The 23,839-nt window shown below is 41.1% G+C and overlaps 1 protein-coding gene across 5 annotated transcripts in view; it reads left to right on the plus strand.

The window, feature by feature from the left end:
- The window catches only part of LOC106581931 (kunitz-type serine protease inhibitor bitisilin-3), a 43,756-nt gene that overhangs the window by 13,917 nt on the left and 6,000 nt on the right, over positions 1-23,839 (plus strand). For 4 of the 5 annotated variants that reach the window (XM_014164435.3, XM_014164437.3, XM_014164438.3 and 1 more), the window contains exon 2: positions 20,542-20,745. In XM_014164435.3, the coding sequence (XP_014019910.1) occupies positions 20,542-20,745 (204 nt within the window). The remainder of the gene's footprint in view (positions 1-20,541; positions 20,746-23,839) is intronic. The other variant, XM_014164436.3, reaches the window with a different exon arrangement.

The following is a 23,839-nucleotide window of genomic DNA, read 5'->3' on the forward strand; positions in this document are numbered from 1 at the left end:
AGAAGACTGGGAATATGGGAATATGGAAGAATACAATCAGTGCAGTTATTCGCTCCGCAAAGCAATCAAGCAGGCTAAACATCACTATAGGGACAAAGTTGAGTCCCAGTTCAACAGCTCAGACACGAGACGTATGTGGCAGGGTCTACAGACAATCACGTATTATAAAAGGAAAACCAACCACCTCGCGGACACTGACGTCTTGCTTCCGGACACTCAAGGACATTCATAGACTTGTCCCGAAGCCACTCCTGCGTTGTCTTGAGTGTGTTAGGGTCGTTGTCCTGTTGGAAGGCATATGTTCAGCCCAGTCTGAGGTCCTGAGAGTAGGTTTTCATCAAGGATCTCTCTGTACTTTGTTCCGTTCATCTTTTCCTCGATCCTGACTAGTCTCCCAGTCCCTGCCATTGGAAAAACATCCCCACAGCGTGATGCTGCCACCACCATGCTTCACCATAGGGATGGTGCCAGGTTTCCTCCAGATGTGACGCTTGGCATTTAGGCCAAGGAGTTCAATTTTGGTTTCATCAGACCAGAGAATCTTGTTTCTCATGGTCAGTCTTTAGGTGCCTTTTGGCAAACTCCAAGTGGGCTGTCATGTGCCTTTTTACTCAGGAGTGGCTTGCATCTGGCCACTCTACCATAAAGGCTTGATTGGTGGAGTGCTGCAGAGATGGTTGTCCTTCTGGAAGGTTCTCCCATCTCCACAGAATAACTCTGGAGCTCAGAGTGACCATAGTTTTTTTGTCATCTCCCTGACCAAGGGCCTTCTCCCCCAGCCAATTCTAGGAAGATTCTTGGTGATTCCAAACTTCTTCCTTTTTAAGAATAATGGAGGCCACTGTGTTCTTGTTCAATGCTGCAGACATTTTTTGATACCCTTCCCCAGATGTGTGCCTCGACACAATCCTATCTCGGAGCGCTACGGACAATTCCTTTGACCTCATGGCTTGGTTTTTGCTCTGACATGCACTGTCAACTGTGGGATCTCATATAGACCGGTGTGCCTTTCCAAATCATGTCCAATCAATTGAATTTACTGCAGCTGGACTCAATCAAATTGTAGAAACATCTCAAGGATGATCAATGGAAACAGGATGCACCTGAGCTCAGTTTCGAGTCTCATAGCAAAAGGTCTGAATACTTATGTAAATAAGGTATCTGTTAATTTTACATTTTCGAAAATTTCTAAAAACCTGTTTTCATTTTGTCATTATCAGTGGTGTAAAGTACTTAAGTAAAAATACTTTCAAGTACTACTGAAGTTGTTTTTTTGTATCTGTACTTGACTTTACTATTTATATTTTTGACAACTTTTACTTGTACTTCAATACATTCCTGAATAAAATATTGTATTTTTTACTCCATACATTTTCCCTGACAACCCAAAGTACTCGTTACATTTTGAGTGCTTAGCAGGACAGGGAAATTGTGAAATTCCTTCACTTATCAAGAGAACACATGGTCATCCCTATTTCCTCTGGTCTGGTGGACTCACTAATCACAAATGCATCTTTTGTAAATAATGTCTGAATGTTGGAGTGTGCCCCTGGCTATCTATACATTTTAAAAACAATAAAATGGTGCCGTCTGATTTGCACATTTTATAAGGAATTTTAAATTATGCTCAAGTATATTTTAGCAATTACATTTCATTTTGATACTTAAGTATATTTTAAACCAAATACTTTTAGACTTTTACTCAAGTAGTATTTTACTGGGTGACTTACATTTTTACTTGTAACTTTCTATTAAGGAACTGTATCTATGACGAACAGGTGCATATCTGTATTCCCAGTCATGTGAAATCCATAGATTAGGGCCTAATGAATTAATTTAAATTGACAGATTTCCTTATGTGAACTGTAACTCAGTAAAGTCTTTGAAATTGTTGCATGTTGCGTTTATTTTTGTTATTTACTTTCACTTTCCGTCACTTCCTATTCCCTCAGCCAGAGTAAACAAAAAGAGAAATAGCTGGTGTAAAACATTGTCATACATATTCAGCTTTATCTTCATCAGAGCAACAAAGATACTCAGCAAGACTTTTCCGTCGCTGCAGGAAAATTTGTCTTCTCTTGGGAGTCAGTTCAGTTGCACATATAAAGTTCTGTTTCTCCATTTCCAGACAGTCTCTGCACTGCACAGGGATGAAGTGACAAACAGTGGAGTATGTGAGAAAATGACTGTGCACTTTTGCTTGACACAGCGTTGAAATGACAAATGTACAGTACTTGGCTGGAGCATCAGCCACAGGTTAATCCCTACATCCTGTCCACTGTCACTTGGAGAAGTTGGTGTGCTTCAATATACGATGCTATATCTGGAGTAGGGCTGGGCAGTATACCGTATTTTACTATATAGCGGTATTGATGCACGGACAGGTTTGGGTTTTTACTTTAACTTCTATACCAGTATTTGAATGTTTGGTTTGTTAAAATGTGATATGCCGTGTGCAACGCCGATTTTTATAGTTTACACTTCTACTTGAGTCCTCCCTCTTCGCTCGCTCTCTCTCCATGCCACTTTCCTCACAGACCTTGCCCCGCCCCTTATCACTCAAAGAGCGCATTTGTTGTTGCTTGACCACGAGACTATGTTCCGTCTGCATGGTTATTGCAGCACATGCAACAATGTTTCCACTTTGCTATAAATATTATACTATTATTATACTATTTATGTTTCTTACATCTGCAAACAGGTAGATTGTCTTTTCTTAGCAAGTTGTAGGTAAATCGTGTTAGCCACTAATGCTAATTGCTAGTTAAATGGCTAGCTAGGTAGCTAATAAATCTACAGAGTCAGAGCAAACATAGCTAGCTAATAAAGCCTGATACCAGTGCTGTTGTAGGCCTAAATCGTTGTTTGTGCAACAGTATCTTCTAAGTCAAAGAGGAATTGGCGAAGCATGAATATGTAGGCTACACAGGCTGCATTCCAAACACAAAAGACACACCCTCTCCCCGAAGGTGAAGTGGACACTTCTGATGACGTGTCATGTCGTATGATGAGTTGACACTTGCAGGGCGAGGGAAGAATTAATACATTTTAAATGGCCCGCCCTTGTCCGGAAATTTGTCAGTCGTTCATCCCACGGTTGTGTTTTCAGTCATCATGGAACCACCGGTAGCTGTTGCACGCTTTATATAAGCTACAGTCAATAATGATTTCATTTATTGGCTAGAAGACAACGCATCCGCAGATGTCGAATGCTAGCCGTCTGACGATATCAGGTAAATCGAAAATTACAATGTATAAGTGGGATGTCATGGGAAGTTGTTGTATGCCCTAGCTAATGTTTCCTAAAGCGAAACAAACAAAAACATCCTTACTTTTACTATACGTGTTAGTACCGTCATGTGCATTAGTAGCAACATTTCAAAATTATTTACATTAGTTTTTACTTACACTTGTATGTTCTTAGTGGATGTACAATCATTGCGAATTGAATTATGGGGTGTTTCATGCCCTGGAGTGAACAGAATTGTAGCTTACATTGCCAACTTCCCTTACTTTGCTAATTGTTTGGACTGATGGCAAAGATGGTCACGAGGATTCCCCCAAGGGCATAAGTAAGTTGTTTGAAACGCAGCCATGAGGAAACATTTAATGTAGTCAAAGATTATAGGGTCCCCTAGGAAACACTGACCATCACTTTGGTTCCTACCCTGTCACAATAACTCCTCCCTGGCATTTTAATTCGTTGTCATGTCAAACAACACTGTATTCAAAGACTCCACTATTATTTTTATTCTAACTGTAGAATTAGAATAACAATTATATTTCTGTGATTCCATCATTTCACCCAAATGTTTTGATCTAAATCGCAAGTCAAATCACAATTGCAACAATTGTTTAAAAATAAGGCCTTGTTTTTTTTTTGCAGCCCGACGTGGCAATGTGGAAATGATCTCAAATGAGTGCAGGAAATGCACATTGATGGAAATGCAGGAAATTATTTATTGTTGAAGTTGAATTGAACAGTATAAAACAATCAGACTGGATAAAGACCTATTGGAATCACTTAGAGTGTATGTGTAGCCACCCTAGGGTCACGCACTATCATAAAGCAAATTTAAAACATAAAATACTGTAAAACACTGTCAAAACTTTGAAAAATACCATAATATGGTATTTTGGCCATATCACCCAGCCTTAATCTGGAGAAGCAATGCCTACTCCTGGCCCATTCCTTCCATCAGCTCCTTACTAACTAGCTATCAGGCTATCCCTCACCTGCAATACAAAGTTGGTCAAGCAACAAAAAAAAAGGTTATATCTTATAAGGGCTTCCAATACTTTCCAGTATGTGATTTAACAGCTTATAAAATTCAATGCTGTCTTTCAAAATCTTTAAGACATGGGTTTGTGTGTATTTTAGGAGTTAAACATTAATATCAATAGGATGCACCTTGGGAAAACTGAACAAAGGGCCAAATGACACTTTTTATAGCAGTTGCCAGGAGTAACAGACTGTATGGTGTCACTAAGAGCTTTGTGTTCAGCCATCTAATGCCCCCCATGTGTCATTCCTCTTCCTATGAGTCAGTTCAGGCTGGTGCATGTCTGAGTTAATACTGATATATTTTTACTTGTACTGAAACTTTTGGGGGGAGTGTAGGCTATTTGAATCTGTTAGAGCTAATCAGGATTTCACTGAGCATCTGTTAGCGGATAGGATTATGTTCTTCCTGGCTGACTTAGAAAATGATTCAGTGCTGAAGTCGAATGCTTTTTAGGGATGTGTGTCAGGAATCCATTGTATTTACATGATACTGGCTCCACGAGAGATGTGGCTTGAGTTACTGGAAGACTTGGAAACAAAACCCTGATGAAAAGAGCAATGACCAAGCTGCTTTTAAGACGTGTATGTTTTCCTAGATCTACCTGATCTTCCACTGCACATTAGTGACCAGTTTACATACTGCCCTCAAGCCTTTTCCAATACACATACACTTTTTAAAAATAAATAATTTTAATAATATGGATTTTTGGCAACATCTTCACATTTTTCTGTAGTTAAAATGTCACCCTGTATAGAATAACAAGCCACACTGTGAGAAGTTAACTCTCATGAAAACAGCAGATCCAGGTCAAGTGTTCTTCTGATGCAGGGATAGAGAGAGAGATCTGTTCAGACACATGCCTTTTAGGTATCTATGATACAATCAGCCTGACATTCTGCTAAGTGTATAGCCTACAATATGTTTGAGATAAAAGATCTGAACTCTCACGTCACGTGATAGGGAAAGTCATAAGATGTTGTGCAATGATATACTAAGTGCTCATGCAGAACAACTGATATCAGAGAGTGTACAAAAGGTGTGGAAAATAGGCCTGGTTGAACTAAGTCAGAACTTGCCTTTCACAAAAGATCTGAACAGAGTGAGCAATACGGACTATTAGTTGTCCTCTATGTAAAGTGCTTTTAATTTGTTTCCTTATAATGGGGTGGGAGTGGTAGAGGTAGGGCAAAGGTAAGGAATTGTTAAAGGCCCAATGCAGCTGTTTGATCTCATAATGAAATAATTTCTGGGTAACAATTAAGTACCTTACTCTGATGGTCAAAAAGGAACAAAAATAGCTTCATAGCAAATAGCAATTTCTCAATAAATAATTTTTCTAGGACTGTCTGAGTGGGGAGGAGAACTGCAAATTAGCTCTTTTTGACAGAGAGGTTTTGAACTAATATAACGCCTGGTGACGTCACCAGGCAGGCCAAAAATCCATCCTACCAAAACAGACTGAAATTTCAGGCGGTATTTTCAAACATCTCTTACACCAAAAGGGCATTATCGTAACTTACTTTGGCCAAGAAACACGAGCAATGGAAATTAGACCGGTGGAAATCTGCCCTTTGGTCTGGTTCCAACCGCTGTGTCTTTGTGAGACGCAGAATAGGTGAATGGATGATCTCTGCAAGTCTGGCTCCCACCGTGAAGCATGGAGGAGGAGGTGTGGGGTCCTTTGCTGGTGACACTGTCTGGGATTTATATAGAATTCAAGGCACACTTAACCAGCATGGCTACCACAGCATTCTCCAGTGATGCGCCATCCCATCTGGTTTGCACCTAGTGGGACTATCATTTGTTTTTCAACAGGACAATGACCCAACACACCTCCAGGCTGTGTAAGGACTATTTGACCAAGAAGTAGAGTCTGCTGCATCATCTACTGCATCAGATGACCTGGCCGCCACAATCACCCGACCTCAACCCATTTGAGATCGTTTGGGATGACTTGGACCGCAGAGTGAAGAAAAAGCAACCAGCAAGTGCTCAGCATATGTGGGAACTCCTTCAAGACGGTTGGAAAAGCATTCCAGGTGGAGCTGATTGAGAGAATGCCAAGGGTGTGCAAAGCTTCAAGGCAAAGGGTGGCTACTTTGAAGAATCTAAAATATGAAACATTTTTTGATTTGTTTAACACTTTTTGGTTGCTTCATGATTCCATATGTGTTATTTCATAGTTTTCTTTTCTTCACTATTATTCTACAATGTAGAAAATAGTAAAAAATGAAGAAAAACGCTTGAATAGGTAGATGTGTCCAAACCTTTATGTATATATAACACACAGGAAAAGCAGGTTTTTGACTGCTCTGGGCCTTTAAAGGATTTGCATTAAGAGGAGCTCTTTGAGATCAACATTTATGTTAGTGACTTGGCATAGTCAACCTTTAGTTTCAGACTGTTTCATAGGTCGTATAACTTTTTTTTTTCATCCCTCTCTCCCTTTAGTAACAATGGAAGGCCTGGCCACTTGATAGTGGCTCTGATTTTAAAGCTTCTCTCCTGATACCAGAACACATTTGGAACCTACACCTTTAGCCCTTCTGGTCATACTTACTGCTCTTTTGTGTCCCTCATTGCATTTGTCTCTCCACCATCGCCCCAGTAGTCCAAATGTGTTGATGAAGGAAACCATAGTCACAGAGAAGACATTGACATCTATTGCTAGATTGTCTAGTTATTGGAGAAAAGTCTAAATGGAAAAAACATATTGTAGGTCATGATGAGGGCTTTCTGTTTCTTCAAAACAGAAAAGGAATCTGAATCTACCATGAAAAAATACACTTCACCTGCTTAAGCATATCTTTCAATATTTAGCAACTGAAAGTGATGAGTAGTGGGTGAGGAATGTGCTGGGAAAGGGCATGCTATATTGTCATATTGGATTCTGCTAATCACCTCTGTGGGGACCTCAGTAACAGTAATTAGACTGACATTGTGATGGAGCGCAGAGGTACTTTTAAAAGTGTGTGTGTGTGTGTGTGTGTGTGTGTGTGTGTGTGTGTGTGTGTGTGTGTTTGCCTGCCATATTTTTAATATGGGAGCACCAAGCAAGAAAAGGATGGAAGTACTTTAAATAACAATGACAATTCCAGTTTTGGAATATGGTGTTATCTGCCATTATGTGGTCCTGCAGTTCTCTGAGTCTGCAGTTATTTGCAATGACCATATTTACAATGTGGGTCTCTTGCTCTGGGATGAACAGTCAGCCTCTTTCACAAGGTACTGGTTTTCTTGCAGTTCTGTAAAAACATTTGAATGGTTTTAGTGATAGATCCTTCTCATTATGAAAGTACAGTACATATTACTGTACCAGTAAGACTACAACACTTATAGTTACTTACCGGTTCTCATTTCATAACATCCGGATGATACCTGCAACAGTATAGCAGCTCAGATTTGGTTGAACCCGTTGCCCAGCCTCCCTCATGCTCATCCCATGGTTGTCAAAATGGTCAACCACAGTCGCTCTGATTTCATCAGTTATTGTGTTCCTGACTCCCCTACCTCTTCCCCGTCCTCTCCTTCTCCCCCTTCCTACCTCACCTCTTTCTTCTCTTCCTCTTACTTCTTCACTTCCTTGTCCTCCTCTAGTTCTCACCCCTCTTACTCTCTGTCCACTATTGGCCTCCATTGTTGTCCAAACCAAATGTTTACCTGTGGCCTATTTATAGTGCTCTAGCTCTGATTTGTAAGTGAACTCATTGTCTAAAAGTGTTTTCACATGTGTCAATGTGGAAAGGCAATTGGCGAAATAGTGTAGCAATGTAGAGACCAATGTTTACAGTTTTGCTAGAAGTGTGTAATTAAATTGCAAACTGAGTGTAAAGCAGTGAGTTGTGTTTACAGTTTTGCAAAAAGTGTGTTATTAAACATTGGAACATTGCTGTGGGGACTTGCTTCCATTCAGCCTCGAGCATTAGTTTTTGAGAGAGTGCATATATTTGTTCAAGACGGCTATCAATCGAAAAAGTAGAGCCAAGTCTTTGCAATCACAAAACATCTCCTCACATAAACCCTCAGCATTTAACGCTTGAGTCCGGATTGGCAGATTTAGCAAATGCACGCGCCCACAAAAGTTTGTTGAGGGTGAGAGAGGCATCCACACGAGCTCAGCCATCTACACAAAGAGACGCGTGCCATTATTATTTTCACGCTGTGAGAAATTTTACAACATGACGTCACAATCACAACACAATCAGAACGATTGGGAACTATTTCACACTGGGAAGGTTTTTACGTGACACAGGCCAGTCAATTTCTTCCACACCGATCTCGACAAACCATTTCTGTATGGACCTCGCTTTGTGCAGGGGGTATTGTCATGCTGAAACAGGAAAGGGCCATCCCCAAACTGTTGCCACAAAGTTGGAAGCACAGAGTCGTCTAGAATGTCATTGTATGCTGAAGCGTTAAGATTTCCCTTCACTGGAACTAAGGGGCCAAGCCCGAAACATGAAAAACAGCCCCAGACCATTAATCCTCCTCCACCAAACTTTACAGTTGGCACTATGCATTCGGGCATCTGCCAAACACGGATTCGTCCATCAGACTTCCAGATGGCGAAGTGTGATTAATCACTCCAGAGAACGCGTTTCCACTGCTCTAGAGTCCAATGGCGACGAACTTTACCCCACTCCAGCCGATGCTTGGCATTGCGCTTGGTGATCTTAGGCTTGTGTGCGGCTGCTCTGCCAAAGAAACCCATTTCATGAAGCTCCCGACGAACAGTTATTATGCTGACGTTGCTTCCAGAGGCAGTTTGGACCTCGGTAGTGAGTGTTGCAACTGGGAACAGATGATTTTTACGCACTACACGATTCAGTACTCGGCAGTCCCGGTCTGTGTACTTGTGTGGCCTACCACTTCGCGGCTGTTACACCTAGACGTTTCCACTTCACAATAACAGCACTTACAGTTGACCGGGGCAGCTCTAGCAGGACAGAAGTTTGACGAACTGACTTGTTGGAAAGGTGGTTTCCTATGACGTTGCCACATTGAAAGTCATTGAGCTCTTCAGTAAGGCCATTCTACTGCCAATGTTTGTCAATAGAGATCACATGGCTGTGTGCTCGATTTTATACACCTGTCAGCAACGGGTGTGGCTGAAATAGCCGAATCCACTAATTTGAAGGGGTGTCCACATACCTTTTGTATATTCAGTTGAAGTCGGAAGTTTACATACACCTTAGCCAAATACATTTAAACTCAGTTTTTCACAATTCCTGACATTTAATCCAAGTAAAAATTCCCTGTCTTCGGTCAGTTAGGATCACCACTTTATTTTAAGAATGTGAAATGTCAGAATAATAGTAGAGAGAGTGATTGATTTATTTCAGCTTTTATTTCTTTCATCACATTCCCAGTCGGTCAGAAGTTTACATGCACTCAATTAGTATTTGGTAGCATTGCCTTTAAATTGTTTAACTTGGGTCAAACATTTTGGGTAGCCTTCCACAAGCTTCCCACAATAAGTTGGGTGAATTTTGACCCATTCCGGCTGACAGAGCTGCTGTAATTGAGTCAGGTTTGTAGGCCTCCTTGCTCGCACACGCTTTTTCAGTTCTGCCCACAAATTTTCTATGGGATTGAGGTCAGGGCTTTGTGATGGCCACTCCAATACTTTGACATTGTTGTCCTTAAGCCAACTTTGAAAGTATGCTTTGGGTCATTGTCCATTTGGAAGACCCATTTGGGAAAAAGCTTTAACTTCCTGACTGATGTCTTGAGATGTTGCTTCCACATAATTTTTGATCCTCATGATGCCATCTATTTTGTGAAGTGCAGCAGTCCCTCCTGCAGCAAAGCACCCCCACAACATGATGCTGCCACCCCCGTGCTTCACGGTTGGGATGGTGTTCTTCGGCTTGCAAGCCTCCCCCTTTTTCCTCCAAACATAACGATGGTCATTATAGCCGAATAGTTATATTTTTGTTTCATCAAACCAAAGGACATTTCTCCAAAAACGACGATCTTTGTCCCAGTGTGCAGTTGCAAACCGTAGTATGGCTTTTTTATGGCGGTTTTGGAGCAGTGGCTTCTTCCTTGCGGAGCGGCCTTTCAAGTTATGTCGATATAAGACTTTTTAATGTGGATATAGATACTTTGGTACCTGTTTCATCCAGCATCTTCATAAGGTCCTTTGCTGTTGTTCTGGGATTGATTTACACTTTTCGCACCAAAGTAAATTAATCTCAAGGAGACAGAACCCGTCACCTTCCTAAGCGGTCCCATGGTGTTTATACTTGCGTACTATTGTTTGTACAGATTAACGTGGTACCTTCAGCCATTTGGAAATTGCTCCAAAGGATGAACCAGACTTGTGGATGTCTACAATTGTTTTTCTAAGGTCTTGGCTGATTTCTTTTTTGATTTTCCCATGATATGAAGCAAAGAGGCACAGAGTTTGAAGGTAGTCCTTGAAATACATCCACAGGTACATCTCCATTTGACTCAAATGATGTCAATTAGCCTATCAGAAGCTTCTAAAGCCATGACATAACTTTCTGGAATTTTCCAAGCTGTTTAAATGCACAGTCAACTTGTATGTAACCTTCTGACTCACTGGAATTGTGATTTAGTGAAATAATATGTCTGTAAACAGTTGTTGGAAAAATTACTTGTGTCATGCACAAAGTAGATGTCCTAACCAACTTGCCAAAACTATAGTTTGTTAACAAGAAATTTGTGGAGTTGTTTAAAAATGAGTTTTAATGACTCCAACATAAGTGTATGTAAACTTCCGACATCAACTGTATATTGAATGTGGATTCCCTTTTTTCTCATTTGTGTTGTTTGAATGTTGATAGCCTGCATTGCAGAAAATAAGTACATATTGATCTTACCATTTAATCAAGAGCACATTTACAGTGTGTATCGGTCTAAGGGTGACATCAGACAAAGCTCTTTCTGGGTTCCTATCTATTCCATCGGTTCTACAGTATAATCACATCCTCTTCAAGGATGGACTCGTTGGTAGGCAGAAAACATTTACGCATGGATACTGGATAGTGAATTGTGTCTTTTGAAACTCTCTATTTCAGGTGCATCTGACTTGTTTGCGTTGTACTTCAGATATCTCGGTCCAACATCAGCACTATAACCTCATAGTTACCTCAAGTATACATTGGTTTACTTTAGAGACAGTAGCTGCACTTTTGGCTTGCTCTTTTTCTTCAGGTATCGCTTGTACACTTGTTTCAGCTTCTTGAAAATGTTGCTTGTTGTAAACTCAGGCTAAATAGCTGTGTATATTTAGCAACTTTTTTCTTAAGTTCTTAATTTCAAAGGGGTTAATGTGTAGTAATAAAGAGGGTTTAAATAATTTAAGGGATATCCTTGGATGTGCTAGCAGAGCCAATCGCTGAAAAGACTGTTACAATGTAGAGGTCCCACGATAGTCCCTCGCAGACTCACTTGGCAGACGGGAGACCTTTTTTAACAAACAAACACAAACAAGTACAGAGGTGATTACACTGCTGATTGCACAAGGTCTCCTGTGTGCATACAGTATACGAGCTTTGTGTTCTCTTGTTTTGTGAAAACACAACTATAATCACCATGAAACCAATAATGATTTTCCCCACACACATATTCCAATTAAATAGTGTTATGAAAAGAAAGTGGTCAATTATATGTATACAGTATAAATAATAAGTATGCTAACTATACCAAGCTTAAAGGTGCTACACATAGGGTATTTCTGTATTGTAATAAAAAAAAAGTTTAATCATTGTACCATAACTCATTGTGAAATATATTTTCAATAACAACAAATATAATTTTTACAGCATCAAACAGCTGTAAAAACAATGTTTTGTTATTGAAAATATATTTCACAGCGATTTAGATGCTACCATGATTCCCTACACTATTCAGGCTAGGTTGTGCGCTTTCTGCAAACAATGTGTCCATTCTGACAATGAGAACAGTAAAAGACTGTAACAATAATATTTTGAATGCATTAACAGAAATTATGGTTACCAAATAAACATTGTAGATTAGAAATTATGGGAATTAACGGTAAAGGTACTACTGGTGATACTGCTGTGCCATCGTCACGGCCTCTGCAATGGATTAGTGCACTGAGACATGCATCAATTAAGATGTGCCATAAAAACTTTTTTTTTTACATGCAACTGCTCGAGTAAAAAAATACTTGGTCGACCAAACACTCGACCAGTCAACTAAATGGGGTCAGCCCTAGCCCATACAAATGCATTGAACAACAAATAGCCTCCTCCCCTTTAATATCTGAGAGATATTAAAAAGATCAGGAAACATTTTTAGATTTTTTTTCATGTATTTAACCCTTTATTTTTGTCTCTAAACAGTCTCCATATATACTGTACTTCCATTCATTTTTTTTCAACTGGTACCCGGGCACCTTCAGTCGCCTATGGGCGTCTGTTTTCTATCCAAATCTACTAATAATATGCATATCCTACCTTCTGAGTCTGAGTAGGAGGCAATTTAATTTGGGCACGTTTTTCATCCGAACGTGACAATACTGCCCCCTATCCTTAACAGGTTTTATCATTTTCATGTCATATGTATTTGTTTAATGAGGGAGGGTGTGGCGAAAGTGAATAACACCTTATTTCAAGGTGTGCATAATTATTAGGCAGCCTCATTACCTCAGGTAAAATGGGCCAAAAAAGAAATTTAACTGACACTGAAAAGCCAAAAATGTAAAATGCCTTTCAGACGGATGCAACACTCTTTAAATAGCTAAACTATTGAGGTGTGACCACCGGACATTCAAACATTTTGTTGCGAATAGTCAACTGGGGCGCAAAAAACGCATGGGGAAGAAAAGGCGCAAATTAACTGCAAAAGACTTGAGAATAATTAAACGTCAAACTACCAGGAACCCATTATCCTCCAGTGCCACCATATTCCAGAACGGCAACCTACCTGGAGTGTTCAGAAGTACAAGGTGTCAAGTGCTCAGAGACATGGCCAAGGTCAAGAAGACCGAAACAAGACTACCACTGAATAAGATTCACAAGTTGAAGCGTCAAGATTGGGCAAAGAAATACCTGAAGACAGATTTTTCAAAGGTTTTATGGACAGATGAAATGAAAGTGACTCTTGATGGACCAAATGGATGGGCCCGTGGCTGGATCAGTAATGGACACAGGGCACCACTTTGAGTCAGGTGCCAGCAAGGTGAAGGAGGGGTACTGGTATGGGCTGCTATCATTGAGGATGAGGTAGTTGGACATTTTTGGGTTGAAGATGGACTGAAACTCAACTCCCAAACCTACTGCCAGTTTCTGGAAGATTCTTTCATCAAACAGTGGTACAGGAAGAAGTCCTCAGCATTCTAGAAGGCCATGATCTTTATGCAGGACAATGCTCCATCACATGCATCCACGTACTCCACTGCTTGGCTAGCCAGCAAGGGCCTCAAAGATGCCTGAATAATGACCTGGCCCCCTTCCTCACATGACTTAAATCCTATTGAGAACTTGTGGGCCCTTCTCAAACGTAAGATTTACAGTGATGGAAGACAATACACCTTTTTGAACAGCATTTGGGAGGCTGTGGTTGCTGCTTCAGTGAAAATTCATTGTGAACAGATCAAGAAACTGACAGACTCCATGGATGGAAGGCTCATGGCAGTTATTGAAAATAAGGGTGGCTATATTGCTCACTGAATATTTTTGAAAGGCCAAAAATATTATATAATTGTCATTTTGTGTTACTTATCTGTTACACTTACTCTAAAAATTGAGAATAAACAAGTGAGTTGAGAGAAATTATTCTTGTAATTTAGTTGCCTAATAATTGTGCACACGTATATATTTCCCTGAGAAAGACACAACTCACTTTTCCTTTGTTACATATTCAGGTTTGAGGTTCAATAACATTTTGGATTGACTGAGAGCATTGTGTTTGTTCAACAATAAAATGAATCCCGAGGAATACAATTTGCCTAATAATTGTGCACGCAGTGTACAGACTATTTTGTGAGTAAAAAAAAAGATTTTTCAGGATGTCTCATGGTCTGACAAACACCGCTCTAGCTCTGTCACCTTGCACCGCAGATGCGGAAGTGCGACATAGGCAGATGCGGTGGATTGAGATGCATCCAATGCAAAAAAACATCTCTAGCTTAAACTGACAGATTTATGGTAATTTATTACTTTTTTGTTATTATGCTAATTACATTTCAGCAGCTATCTATCTCTGTATGCAAACACATAGCATGCTACAAGTTACAGTTCATAGGAAATCAGTCAAATTAAATAAATTCATTAGGCCCTAATCTATGGATTTCAAATGACTGGGAATACAGATATGCATCTATTGGTCACATATACCTTAAAAAAAAATGGTAAGGTTGTGGATCAGAAAACCAGTCTGTATCTGGTGTGACCACCATTTGCCTCATGCAGCACGACACATCTCCTTCGCATAGAGTTGATCAGGCTGTTGATTGTGGAATGTTGTCCCACTCCTCTTCAATAGCTGTGCGAAGTTGCTGAATATTGGTGGGAACATGAACATGCTGTCGTACACATCGATCCAGAGTATCCCGGGCATGCTCAATGGGTGACATGTCTGGTGACTATGCAGGCCATGGAAGAACTGGGACATTTTCAGATTCCAGAAATTGTGTACAGATCCTTGCGACATGGGGCCGTGCATTATCATGCTGAAACATGAGGTGATGGTGACGGATGAACGGCAAAACAATGGGCCTCAGGATCTCATAACGGTATCTCTGTGCATTCGAATTGCCATTGATAAAATGCAATTGTGTTTGTTGTCCGTAGCTTATGTCTGCCCATACCATAACCCCACCACCACCATGGGGCACTCTGTTCATAACGTTGACATCAGCAAACTGCTTGCCCACACGATGCCATGCACGCTATCTATCATCTGCCCGATACAGTTGAAACCGGGATTCATCCATGAAGGGCACACTTCTCCAGTGTGCCAGTGGCTATTGAAGGTGAGCTTTTGCCCACTGAAGTCGATTACGACTCCAAACTGCAGTTAGGTCAAGACCCAGGTGAGGACGACAAGCACGCAGATGAGCTTTTCTGAAACGGTTTCTGACCGTGCAGAAATTCAAGTTGCACCTGTGTAATGATCATGCTGTTTAATAAGCTTCTTGATATTACACACATGTCAGGTGGATGGATTATCTTTTCAAAGGAGAAATGCTCACTAACAGGGATGTAAACAGATTTTTATAGAAATAAGCTTTTTGTGCATATGGAACATTTCTTGGAATGTTTATTTCAGCTCATAAAACATGGGACCAACGCTTTACATGTTGCATGTATATTTTTGTTCAGTATATAGTTATGGTTGAACAAGGATTTCAATATGCCCTTATCAATGTCCTTACGAATGTAGAATATTCAATTTCCACAGGAGATACTCATCGACTAGTGTCATCCAAGTCCCTTCCTTTGGGTTACACACTGGTCATCCTTGACAGCGACGTCACAAATAACTCTTTCTGCCTCGTCAGGGATGTTTCTGGAGATGCCATATCATGGTAGAGCAGTTGCGCTAAAGACAACCTACATTGAATCCAAACTCAAGCCCAATACGTCAAATGGGATAAGTTATTGAGCGAAGTAGTTACAACATATGCGTCTGTTATTGCATCCCTAGTTGTCCCTATGGAAGAGAGAGAAACTGTCTGAGCAACACTAATAAAAAAAAAATCATGGTTTTCGTTGTAGGCTTTTAGAAAATTAAGCAAGGCTTTGCTTGCAGTCCCAGCAAACGAGATCAAAATGAATGGGTTTGAAGTTAGCGGTCACTAAGGTGTCTGCTAATGAACCTTGCTTTTCTGAGAGCCTCTTGTAGAGCCAAGCACTTAATATGAATTGAAGTGGTAACAGTGTACTTCATGTAGAAAACACTTCACCCAGGCTCCTTTGATCTGTTTTTTTTTTTGGTCTCGTTTGGAAAGTGCTTGAGGCATCTTTTATCTGTCATGTGAAGTGAGATCCTTCTTCTATAGCAACCACAGGATGCTTGTGATTATGAGGTCATAATTAGTCGCCTCTGAAAGGTATCCTTTAATTTGTGTGAGATTTTCTCAAGGAGCCATGACTCGTCTTCTGTCATCACCGTTATCTATCAATCTCCTTGTATCATTCTGTATCATCTTCCTTTTCTAATACTCTGATTCATAGTTGAATGGTGCTTGTCACCTATGTATTTCTGAGCCTCTCTTCCTGCCTCTCCTCTGCCCATTTCTGTCTTGCTCTCTCTACTTCATGCTCTCTCTCCTCTCTCTTCTCTCTCTCAACCTTACAGGGAAAGCAGAACCAAACCCCTACATCTTGGAAATTCATATTTCATTGGAAATGATTAGGCTTTGTTTGCACAGCCAGGGATGATGTGCCCTTTACTTTATATACTGTCATTACAGTGATCTCACCCAACTTTGCATACCTTATGACTAGGATGAAAACCTCTCTTCCAACATTTGGTCACGTAAATAAATTGTGGTGACACTTGAACCCTCCATCATAAGGGCGACATAATCGCTGACTCATGTTACTATCAGTTGACCTACCCTTACTTCTTGACATTACAGTTAGACTTACGTCTTCATCCACACGATTCATTTTGCTTTGATAATGGTGACTAACTTGGACTTGGGACTACTTGGAACAATCACTTGGACACACCTTTTAAACCAATCCAATTTGTCTTCTTCAATTAATCATCTTATGGGATTATAATATAGTATGCCCTCACATTGTTGGTCTTGAATTATGTTTGTTTTTCAGGCCTGACAAATGTCAAGTCTCCTATCTCAATGACATTAACGCTGCCTTCCCCCTGACATTTCTCTAAACAAGCTACGACTGAGCCTCTAATCGGGGCAACCTGCCCGTTTTCTTCGTTACCAAGAAGTTAGGCACACCACCAGTGTTGAGTAATTCAGCTCATTATCCAAATGTAGAGGCCAAAAATGTGTTGGTACTTATTGTGCCAGGCTCTACAGTACATGTATTGGGGTGAGCTGAAAACGCTGATCAATTGGTTGGCGTCAACCAGGCTTTTGTTGATGTATTGTGGGAAGATGAACATAAATAGCCCCAACTCATTGGCATTCAGTGCAAGGGCACATTGGTCCACTCTTGAGATGCAGACATACTTTGAGAGGGAGGGAGGGTGGAAGGGGAGAAATGAGAAGGGGTCTGAAAAATAACTTATGTATGCACTGTACTGTCAAATGAGGTCTTTTGGTGAAGTTTCACTTGATTTTCACAATATGTCCAATTCTGTTTTATTTCAAATAATGAATAGTTTGATTAGGTGGAACACAACTTGTTTACAGTTACTGTGCACCAAGGCTAACTTTTTCAAGTTTCTAAGATCATAATTTTATGGAAAATAGTCTCTGGTGCAATAACAATGATTTTCTTTTTTATTCAGATCAAGTTTTTAGTTCCCCAACATTTGAGGCGATACGGTTGTCTCTAGGAGTGTTGTTTTTTTGGATGGCCCACATTAGCAAGGCTGGACATTGGACAATAAGTGAAGGAAATACATACTGTCTGTTGTACTGTATTTCTCTTGGCCTCACCAGGCAGATAAAATCAATAGGAACATGCTGTTTTCTCTTTCCTCTTTGGGAAGACTTGTCCTCGCTTATTACACGTCTGTGAAAAAAAAAAGCTGTTTTCCCAGTATCCACTTAAAACAAGCACGGTGGAACAAATGAGCAGTCACTTTTTCCCCTCTTTTACTTTTCGTAGATCTTAGGACTGACAAGCGAAGTGACTCCTGTTGCACCCAGGGTGGTGCTGTGTGGGCTTTGAGGGAAAGACAAAGCATGAACTTGTCGTTACTGCCCTGTGCAGTTTGTTTAGGGAGTCTAAGGACAGATACATGTTTACACAGCTAAAGTGGTACAGAGACGAAGACAGAATGTGGATTGCTTGCCTGCTGTGTAATTATCCCCTGGAAGGGCCGCTTCGCTCTCTGGTTATCTGCCCGGACAAAGAAATGTGAATAAAAATATCTGGAGTCATACTCTGAAAACATTTAATCTCCCCTGCAAAATCAAACCGCCATAAACCCAGAGGTTTGCGTATTTGATTAGTGTTCCTGGCCTCGTTACAAGAAGGAATTGTATCCGTGGAAGAGGTGGCAGATTGGAATGCCACGCCTGTGTTCTCATTAGCAGCAGGCTGGCGAGAGGGTATTTGTTAAGACAGCTGACCTGCTGTGGGCCTGGCTGGGGCCTGAGCAACGTGGTGGGGTTGTGGAGTCTGCAGGTGTTGCTGGGCATAGAATCCTGCAGCAATTATTAGTTGTCAGGCTGTTTGCTATCAAAACAACCCTCACAAACAAAGCGACACACGCTGGATGACTGTTGACGTTTGACATGTGTGTGACCAGCTGTATATGATAGAAGGTAGCCTTAAGGCAAACAGAGGGGCCAACTAACCTGATCTACAATGTGTGGAAAAGGAAAACCCAGTCCCTTTTGGCAGATGAAGATCAGGATGTTGAAGGTTAAGTGATCCAACCACTGTAAAGCAGGCTGTCTGGGTGACAGTCGTCGCCAGAGCTGCCCGCCTGCACTGAACTGCCGGAGAGGCCAGACTGCGCTGAACTGCCGGAGAGGCCAGACTGCGCTGAACTGCCGGAGAGGCCAGACTGCGCTGAACTGCCGGAGAGGCCAGACTGCGCTGAACTGCCGGAGAGGCCAGACTGCGCTGAACTGCCGGAGAGGCCAGACTGCGCTGAACTGCCGGAGAGGCCAGACTGCGCTGAACTGCCGGAGAGGCCAGACTGCGCTGAACTGCCGGAGTGGCCAGACTGCGCTGAACTGCCGGAGTGGCCAGACTGCCCTGAACGTCCCGAGTGGCCAGACTGCCCCGACAGCCTGGAACGGCCGGAGCCACCTCCAGAAATAGGTGGGTTGGGGAGGGGGGGTGTAGCACAGTGCCGTCGTTGACGGCAGCCACCCTCCCTTCCCTCCCTTTAGAAAAGGGGATTTTTTTTTGGTGTTGCTTGGGGTTATTTTTTGTTAAGGTGCTTCTGGGGTAGCACCTTTAAGGGGGGGGTACTGTCACGTCCTGGCCAGTATAAGGTTAATTGTTTTTGTAGTTTGGTCAGGACGTGGCAGAGGGTATTTGTTTTATGTGGTTCGGGGTGGTGTGTTTGTGTAAAGGGTGTTTGATTTAGTATTTCCGGGTTTTTGGTTGATGGTCTATGTGTTTGTATTCTATGGTTAGTCTGGTGTGTGTGTTTCTATGTTTGGTTAATTGGGGTTGGGACTCTCAGTTGAAGGCAGGTGTTGTCTATCTGCCTTTGATTGAGAGTCCCATATATTAGGGTGTGTTTGTGTGTGTGATTGGTGGGTGATTGTTCTGTGTTGAGCTTTGCTTTGCCAGACTGTTTGTTAGTTGTTCGTTTTTCGTTTTTCTTATTTTGTATGTTCATTTTTGAAGATAATTAAAAAATCAAGATGAGCATTCACGTACCTGCTGCATTTTGGTCCTCATTCACAGACGACAACCGTGACAGCCCCTCTGTTTGCCTTAAGGCTACCTTCTATCATATACAGCTGGTCACACATATAATGATTCAAACAACTGCAATGTGACAATCAAGATCGATACCCCTCTATTTTATATCGAAACATGTCAAACGTCAACAGTCATCCAGCGTGTGATCCAACCACTGTAAAGCAGGCTGTCCCCCCCCCCCCCCCATCATCCCTGATCTGAAGGAACGGTACTTTCACAACGGGCTGAATCTAGCCCCAGACTGAGATGGTGATTTAACATCTTGATGGCTTGCTGTGAAGATGCTACAGTGTTTTGATATTATTCCAAGTCATCTGTTCCCGTGTTTTGTAGAACACGTGGTATGTGCGTTTGGTGGAATGCATTTAAAAATCACCGTGAAAGTCACAGCTATACTTTTTAGGGTTTTGTTGTTGAGTGCACTTACCGGAAGTCCGTCTAATTAGGTGCATTTCTTGAGAATTCTGTACATGTTGAATTCTATTCAGGATTGTTGAGAGTTACCAGCGAGGCTGTAATGTCAAATAATTTATCTGAACGCAACAAGGGGTCTTGAACTACTAAAATTGGAGTCGTTTGGAATGTACCAGAGAGAAGTTCTAATCTAGTCCAAAGCCTCAGGTTAAAGCACAGCGATGACCTAAATTACAACAGAGCATTTCCATGAATTCTGTGAATCTGTGCATGACTGTATGCCAACTTTGGCTTTCTTCCTTTCATAGCAGATGGAGCCCAGCCCGAGCTCTTCATTTTCCACGAGTTGTGTGCCCTAAAGAAGGATGTAGGGCCCTGCAAGACGTTAAAGGAGCGCTTCTATTTCGAAATTGACACGGGCCGCTGTGAGTCCTTCGAGTTCGGTGGCTGCAGAGGCAACGCCAACAATTTTGAGACCTTGGAAGCGTGTGAGGGAATGTGCCTGGTGTCTGGTGAGTGGTTGGACCCTTTCTCTGATTTCTCTGCAGGTCAAATGTGAAAATATGACTGTTGATATGTGAAAAATGCTTCCTTTTTCTACCAGGAATCATTCTGCATATTCAGAGCGACACTTGTTTTTTTTTTTTTTTTTTTGCACCTGAAGCAAGCATACACATTTTTGTTCGGATATGTACCTTTTGTAGTTTGTACTTGCTTTACCTTGTTCCCTGGTCAACTTATTCCCTGGTTACTATATTATTGGTTTGAGTCCTCTTCAAGACAATCATCAGCCATGTTACCAGTGTATCAAAATAGATTAGACATTATCTTTGAGACAATGAACGCAATGACATCGTTGACGTAGTTGCTTTGGAATGCAGGTTTTATTGAATGATATATGATATGACACTGGGAACTACTTACTGTTAAAATTAGCAATATAGTTTTAGTGCTTTATGGTTTTGGGAGGAACGCTATCATTGTTTTCACTTTGATAAGACTGTCAGACCAAACATTTACTCACAAACACATTCCCATAATGCACACAGTGCCATTTCAAAGAAATGTGGATGTTTTTCTATTAAACTATCAGCCAAATCTATTGGCAAGACTGGGACAATGACGCTGTTGGCTGATTGGCTACGTGCACAGCAAATTAGTCAGTGTTAAATAACACTGAAAGAGTGGGACCATATACTCCAGCGTTTCCCAAACTCGGTCCTCGGGACCCCAAGGGGTGAACGGTTTGGTTTTTGCTAGTGATGGGGAAACTAAGCTTCCTGAAGCCATTGAGCATTTCCAGCCAATTGTGTCAAATAGGTTCATTACGCGAGGCTTTGAGCAACATTGTTTACACTAGTGGTACCTGCTGGTGAAAAAAATAATTTAAAATTATTATAGATGACGTCACACACGCAGGACAGCCTTATTGTCTTCTACCGAAACCAATACTAAACCAATTAGGTGGTTGTTCGGCAAAATGTAATCTTTGGATGTCATTCATCACATGCTTCTAATAAAGTCATATAAGCATCGGGATACTGCTTCAAATTTCATAATTTCGACGCATGCCTCATCACTCTGGTATCAAACGTAACATCACTATTTTTTCCCCCTAACACTACACAGCTGATTTAAAATTATGAAATGCTGATGATTATTTGAATCAGCTGTGTAGTGCTAGGACAAAACCAAAACATGCACCTACTTAGTGCAGTGGTTTCCAACTCCGGTCCTCGAGTACCCCCAACAGCACACAGTTTTGTTGTATTGAGGGCCTGAGGATTAGTTGACAATTTGAATCAGGTGTACTTGTCCAGGGCTACAATAAAAATGTGTACGCTTAGGAGTAATCGAGGACTGGAGTTGGGAACCACTGGTTTAGTGTAAAACCTATTTGAATATTTCCCAGAGTGCCTTAACTTTCGAGTGAATTGTAGAGTTACCACCCATGTCTATTTGTTAGTGACAGAGACATGGTTGTTGCATTCATCACTTTTTGGGTCAAATGGACTTCACTAAATGAGATCCTAAGTGAATGTTAACATAAAAAAAATTATAATTATATATTGCAACACAATACCAAAAGTGTTTCATAAGGCCTTACTTTGAAGGCCTAGTTTTACTCTAATACAAGGGCATGCACCTCATACGCAGCACATTGAACCAAAACCACTCATTGGTGTAACATAACCCCACTCTTGGTGTTAACCATAGTTGAATCAAAACCACACCCATCATTGTCATATTTCTAGCATGCTCTACTGCAGATTTTTTTTTAATTGTTTTTGCATGTCGATTGATTGATTGATTTTATCTTATGCTTCATAAAGATAAATAACATACCTTTTCTAAACTAATCCAATCAGTTAGATTTTTTTGCATCCCTTACTGAAATGGTTGTTCCAGTTTGAATGGCGTACGTAAACAAACAGTTCTTAAAAATGTTAAGGGTCCTGAACAGTCATTCTGAAAATTACTTTTTCTCTCATGGCTAACTACCAGGAAGTTTGAAAAGACAGGCTGAGTGGGCAGGGAGCTTATATTTTTGAGCTCGCCTTGACTGACAGCTCTTTGAAACGCCTATGTCAAGTAACTTGGATGCAGTGAGCAGTGTTGCAGTAATATAATCTCAAACAAAGTTGGTGATACACAAAGCAACTCAAACATCGAAATCGCATTAATGATATACAGTGAATTCGGAAAGTATTCAGACCCCTTCCCTTTTTCCATATTTTGTTACGTTACAGTCTTATTCTAAAATGGATAAAATTATATATTTTTCTTCATCAATCTACGTCTGGAAGAAACCTGGCACCATCCCTACGGTGAAGCATGGTGGTGGTAGCATCATGTGGGGATGTTTTTCAGCGGCAGGGACTGGGAGACTAGTCAGGATTGAGGGTAGGTTGAAAGGAGCAAAGTACAGAGAAATCCTTTATGAAAACCTGCTCTAGAGCGCTCAGGACCTCAGACTGGTGCGGAGGTTCACCTTCCAACAGGACACAGTGGCAAGAAAAAGTATGTGAACCCCTTGGAAATATCTAGATTTCTGCATAAATTGGTCATAAAATTTGATCTAATCTTCATCTAGGTCACAACAATAGACAAACACAGTCTGCTTAAACTAATAACACACAAACAATTATATGTTTTCATGTCTTCATTGAACACACCGTGTAAACATTCACAGTGCAGGGTGTAAAAAGTATGTGAACCCTTTGATTTAATAACTGGTTGACCCTCCTTTGGCAGCAATAACCTCAAGCAAACATTTTCTTTAGTTGTGGATCATACCCGCACATCGGTCAGGAGGAATTTTGGACCATTCCTCTTTACAAAACCATTTCAGTTCAGCAGTATTCTTGGGATGTCTGGTGTGAACTGCTCGTCAGGGGGTAAAGCCACAGCATCGCAATTGGGTTGAGATCAGGACTCTGACTGGGCCACTCCAGAAGGCATATTTTCTTCTTTTGAAGCCATTCTGTTGTTGATTTACTTCTGTGTTTTGGGTCGTTGTCCTGTTGCATCACCCAACTTCTGTTGAGCTTCAATTGGCGGACAGATAGCCTTACATTCTCCTGCAAAATGTGTTGATAAACTTGG

Source organism: Salmo salar, chromosome 21, assembly GCF_965601325.2.
Source record: "Salmo salar chromosome 21, fSalSal1, whole genome shotgun sequence".
In the NCBI taxonomy this organism is placed as follows: domain Eukaryota; kingdom Metazoa; phylum Chordata; class Actinopteri; order Salmoniformes; family Salmonidae; genus Salmo; species Salmo salar.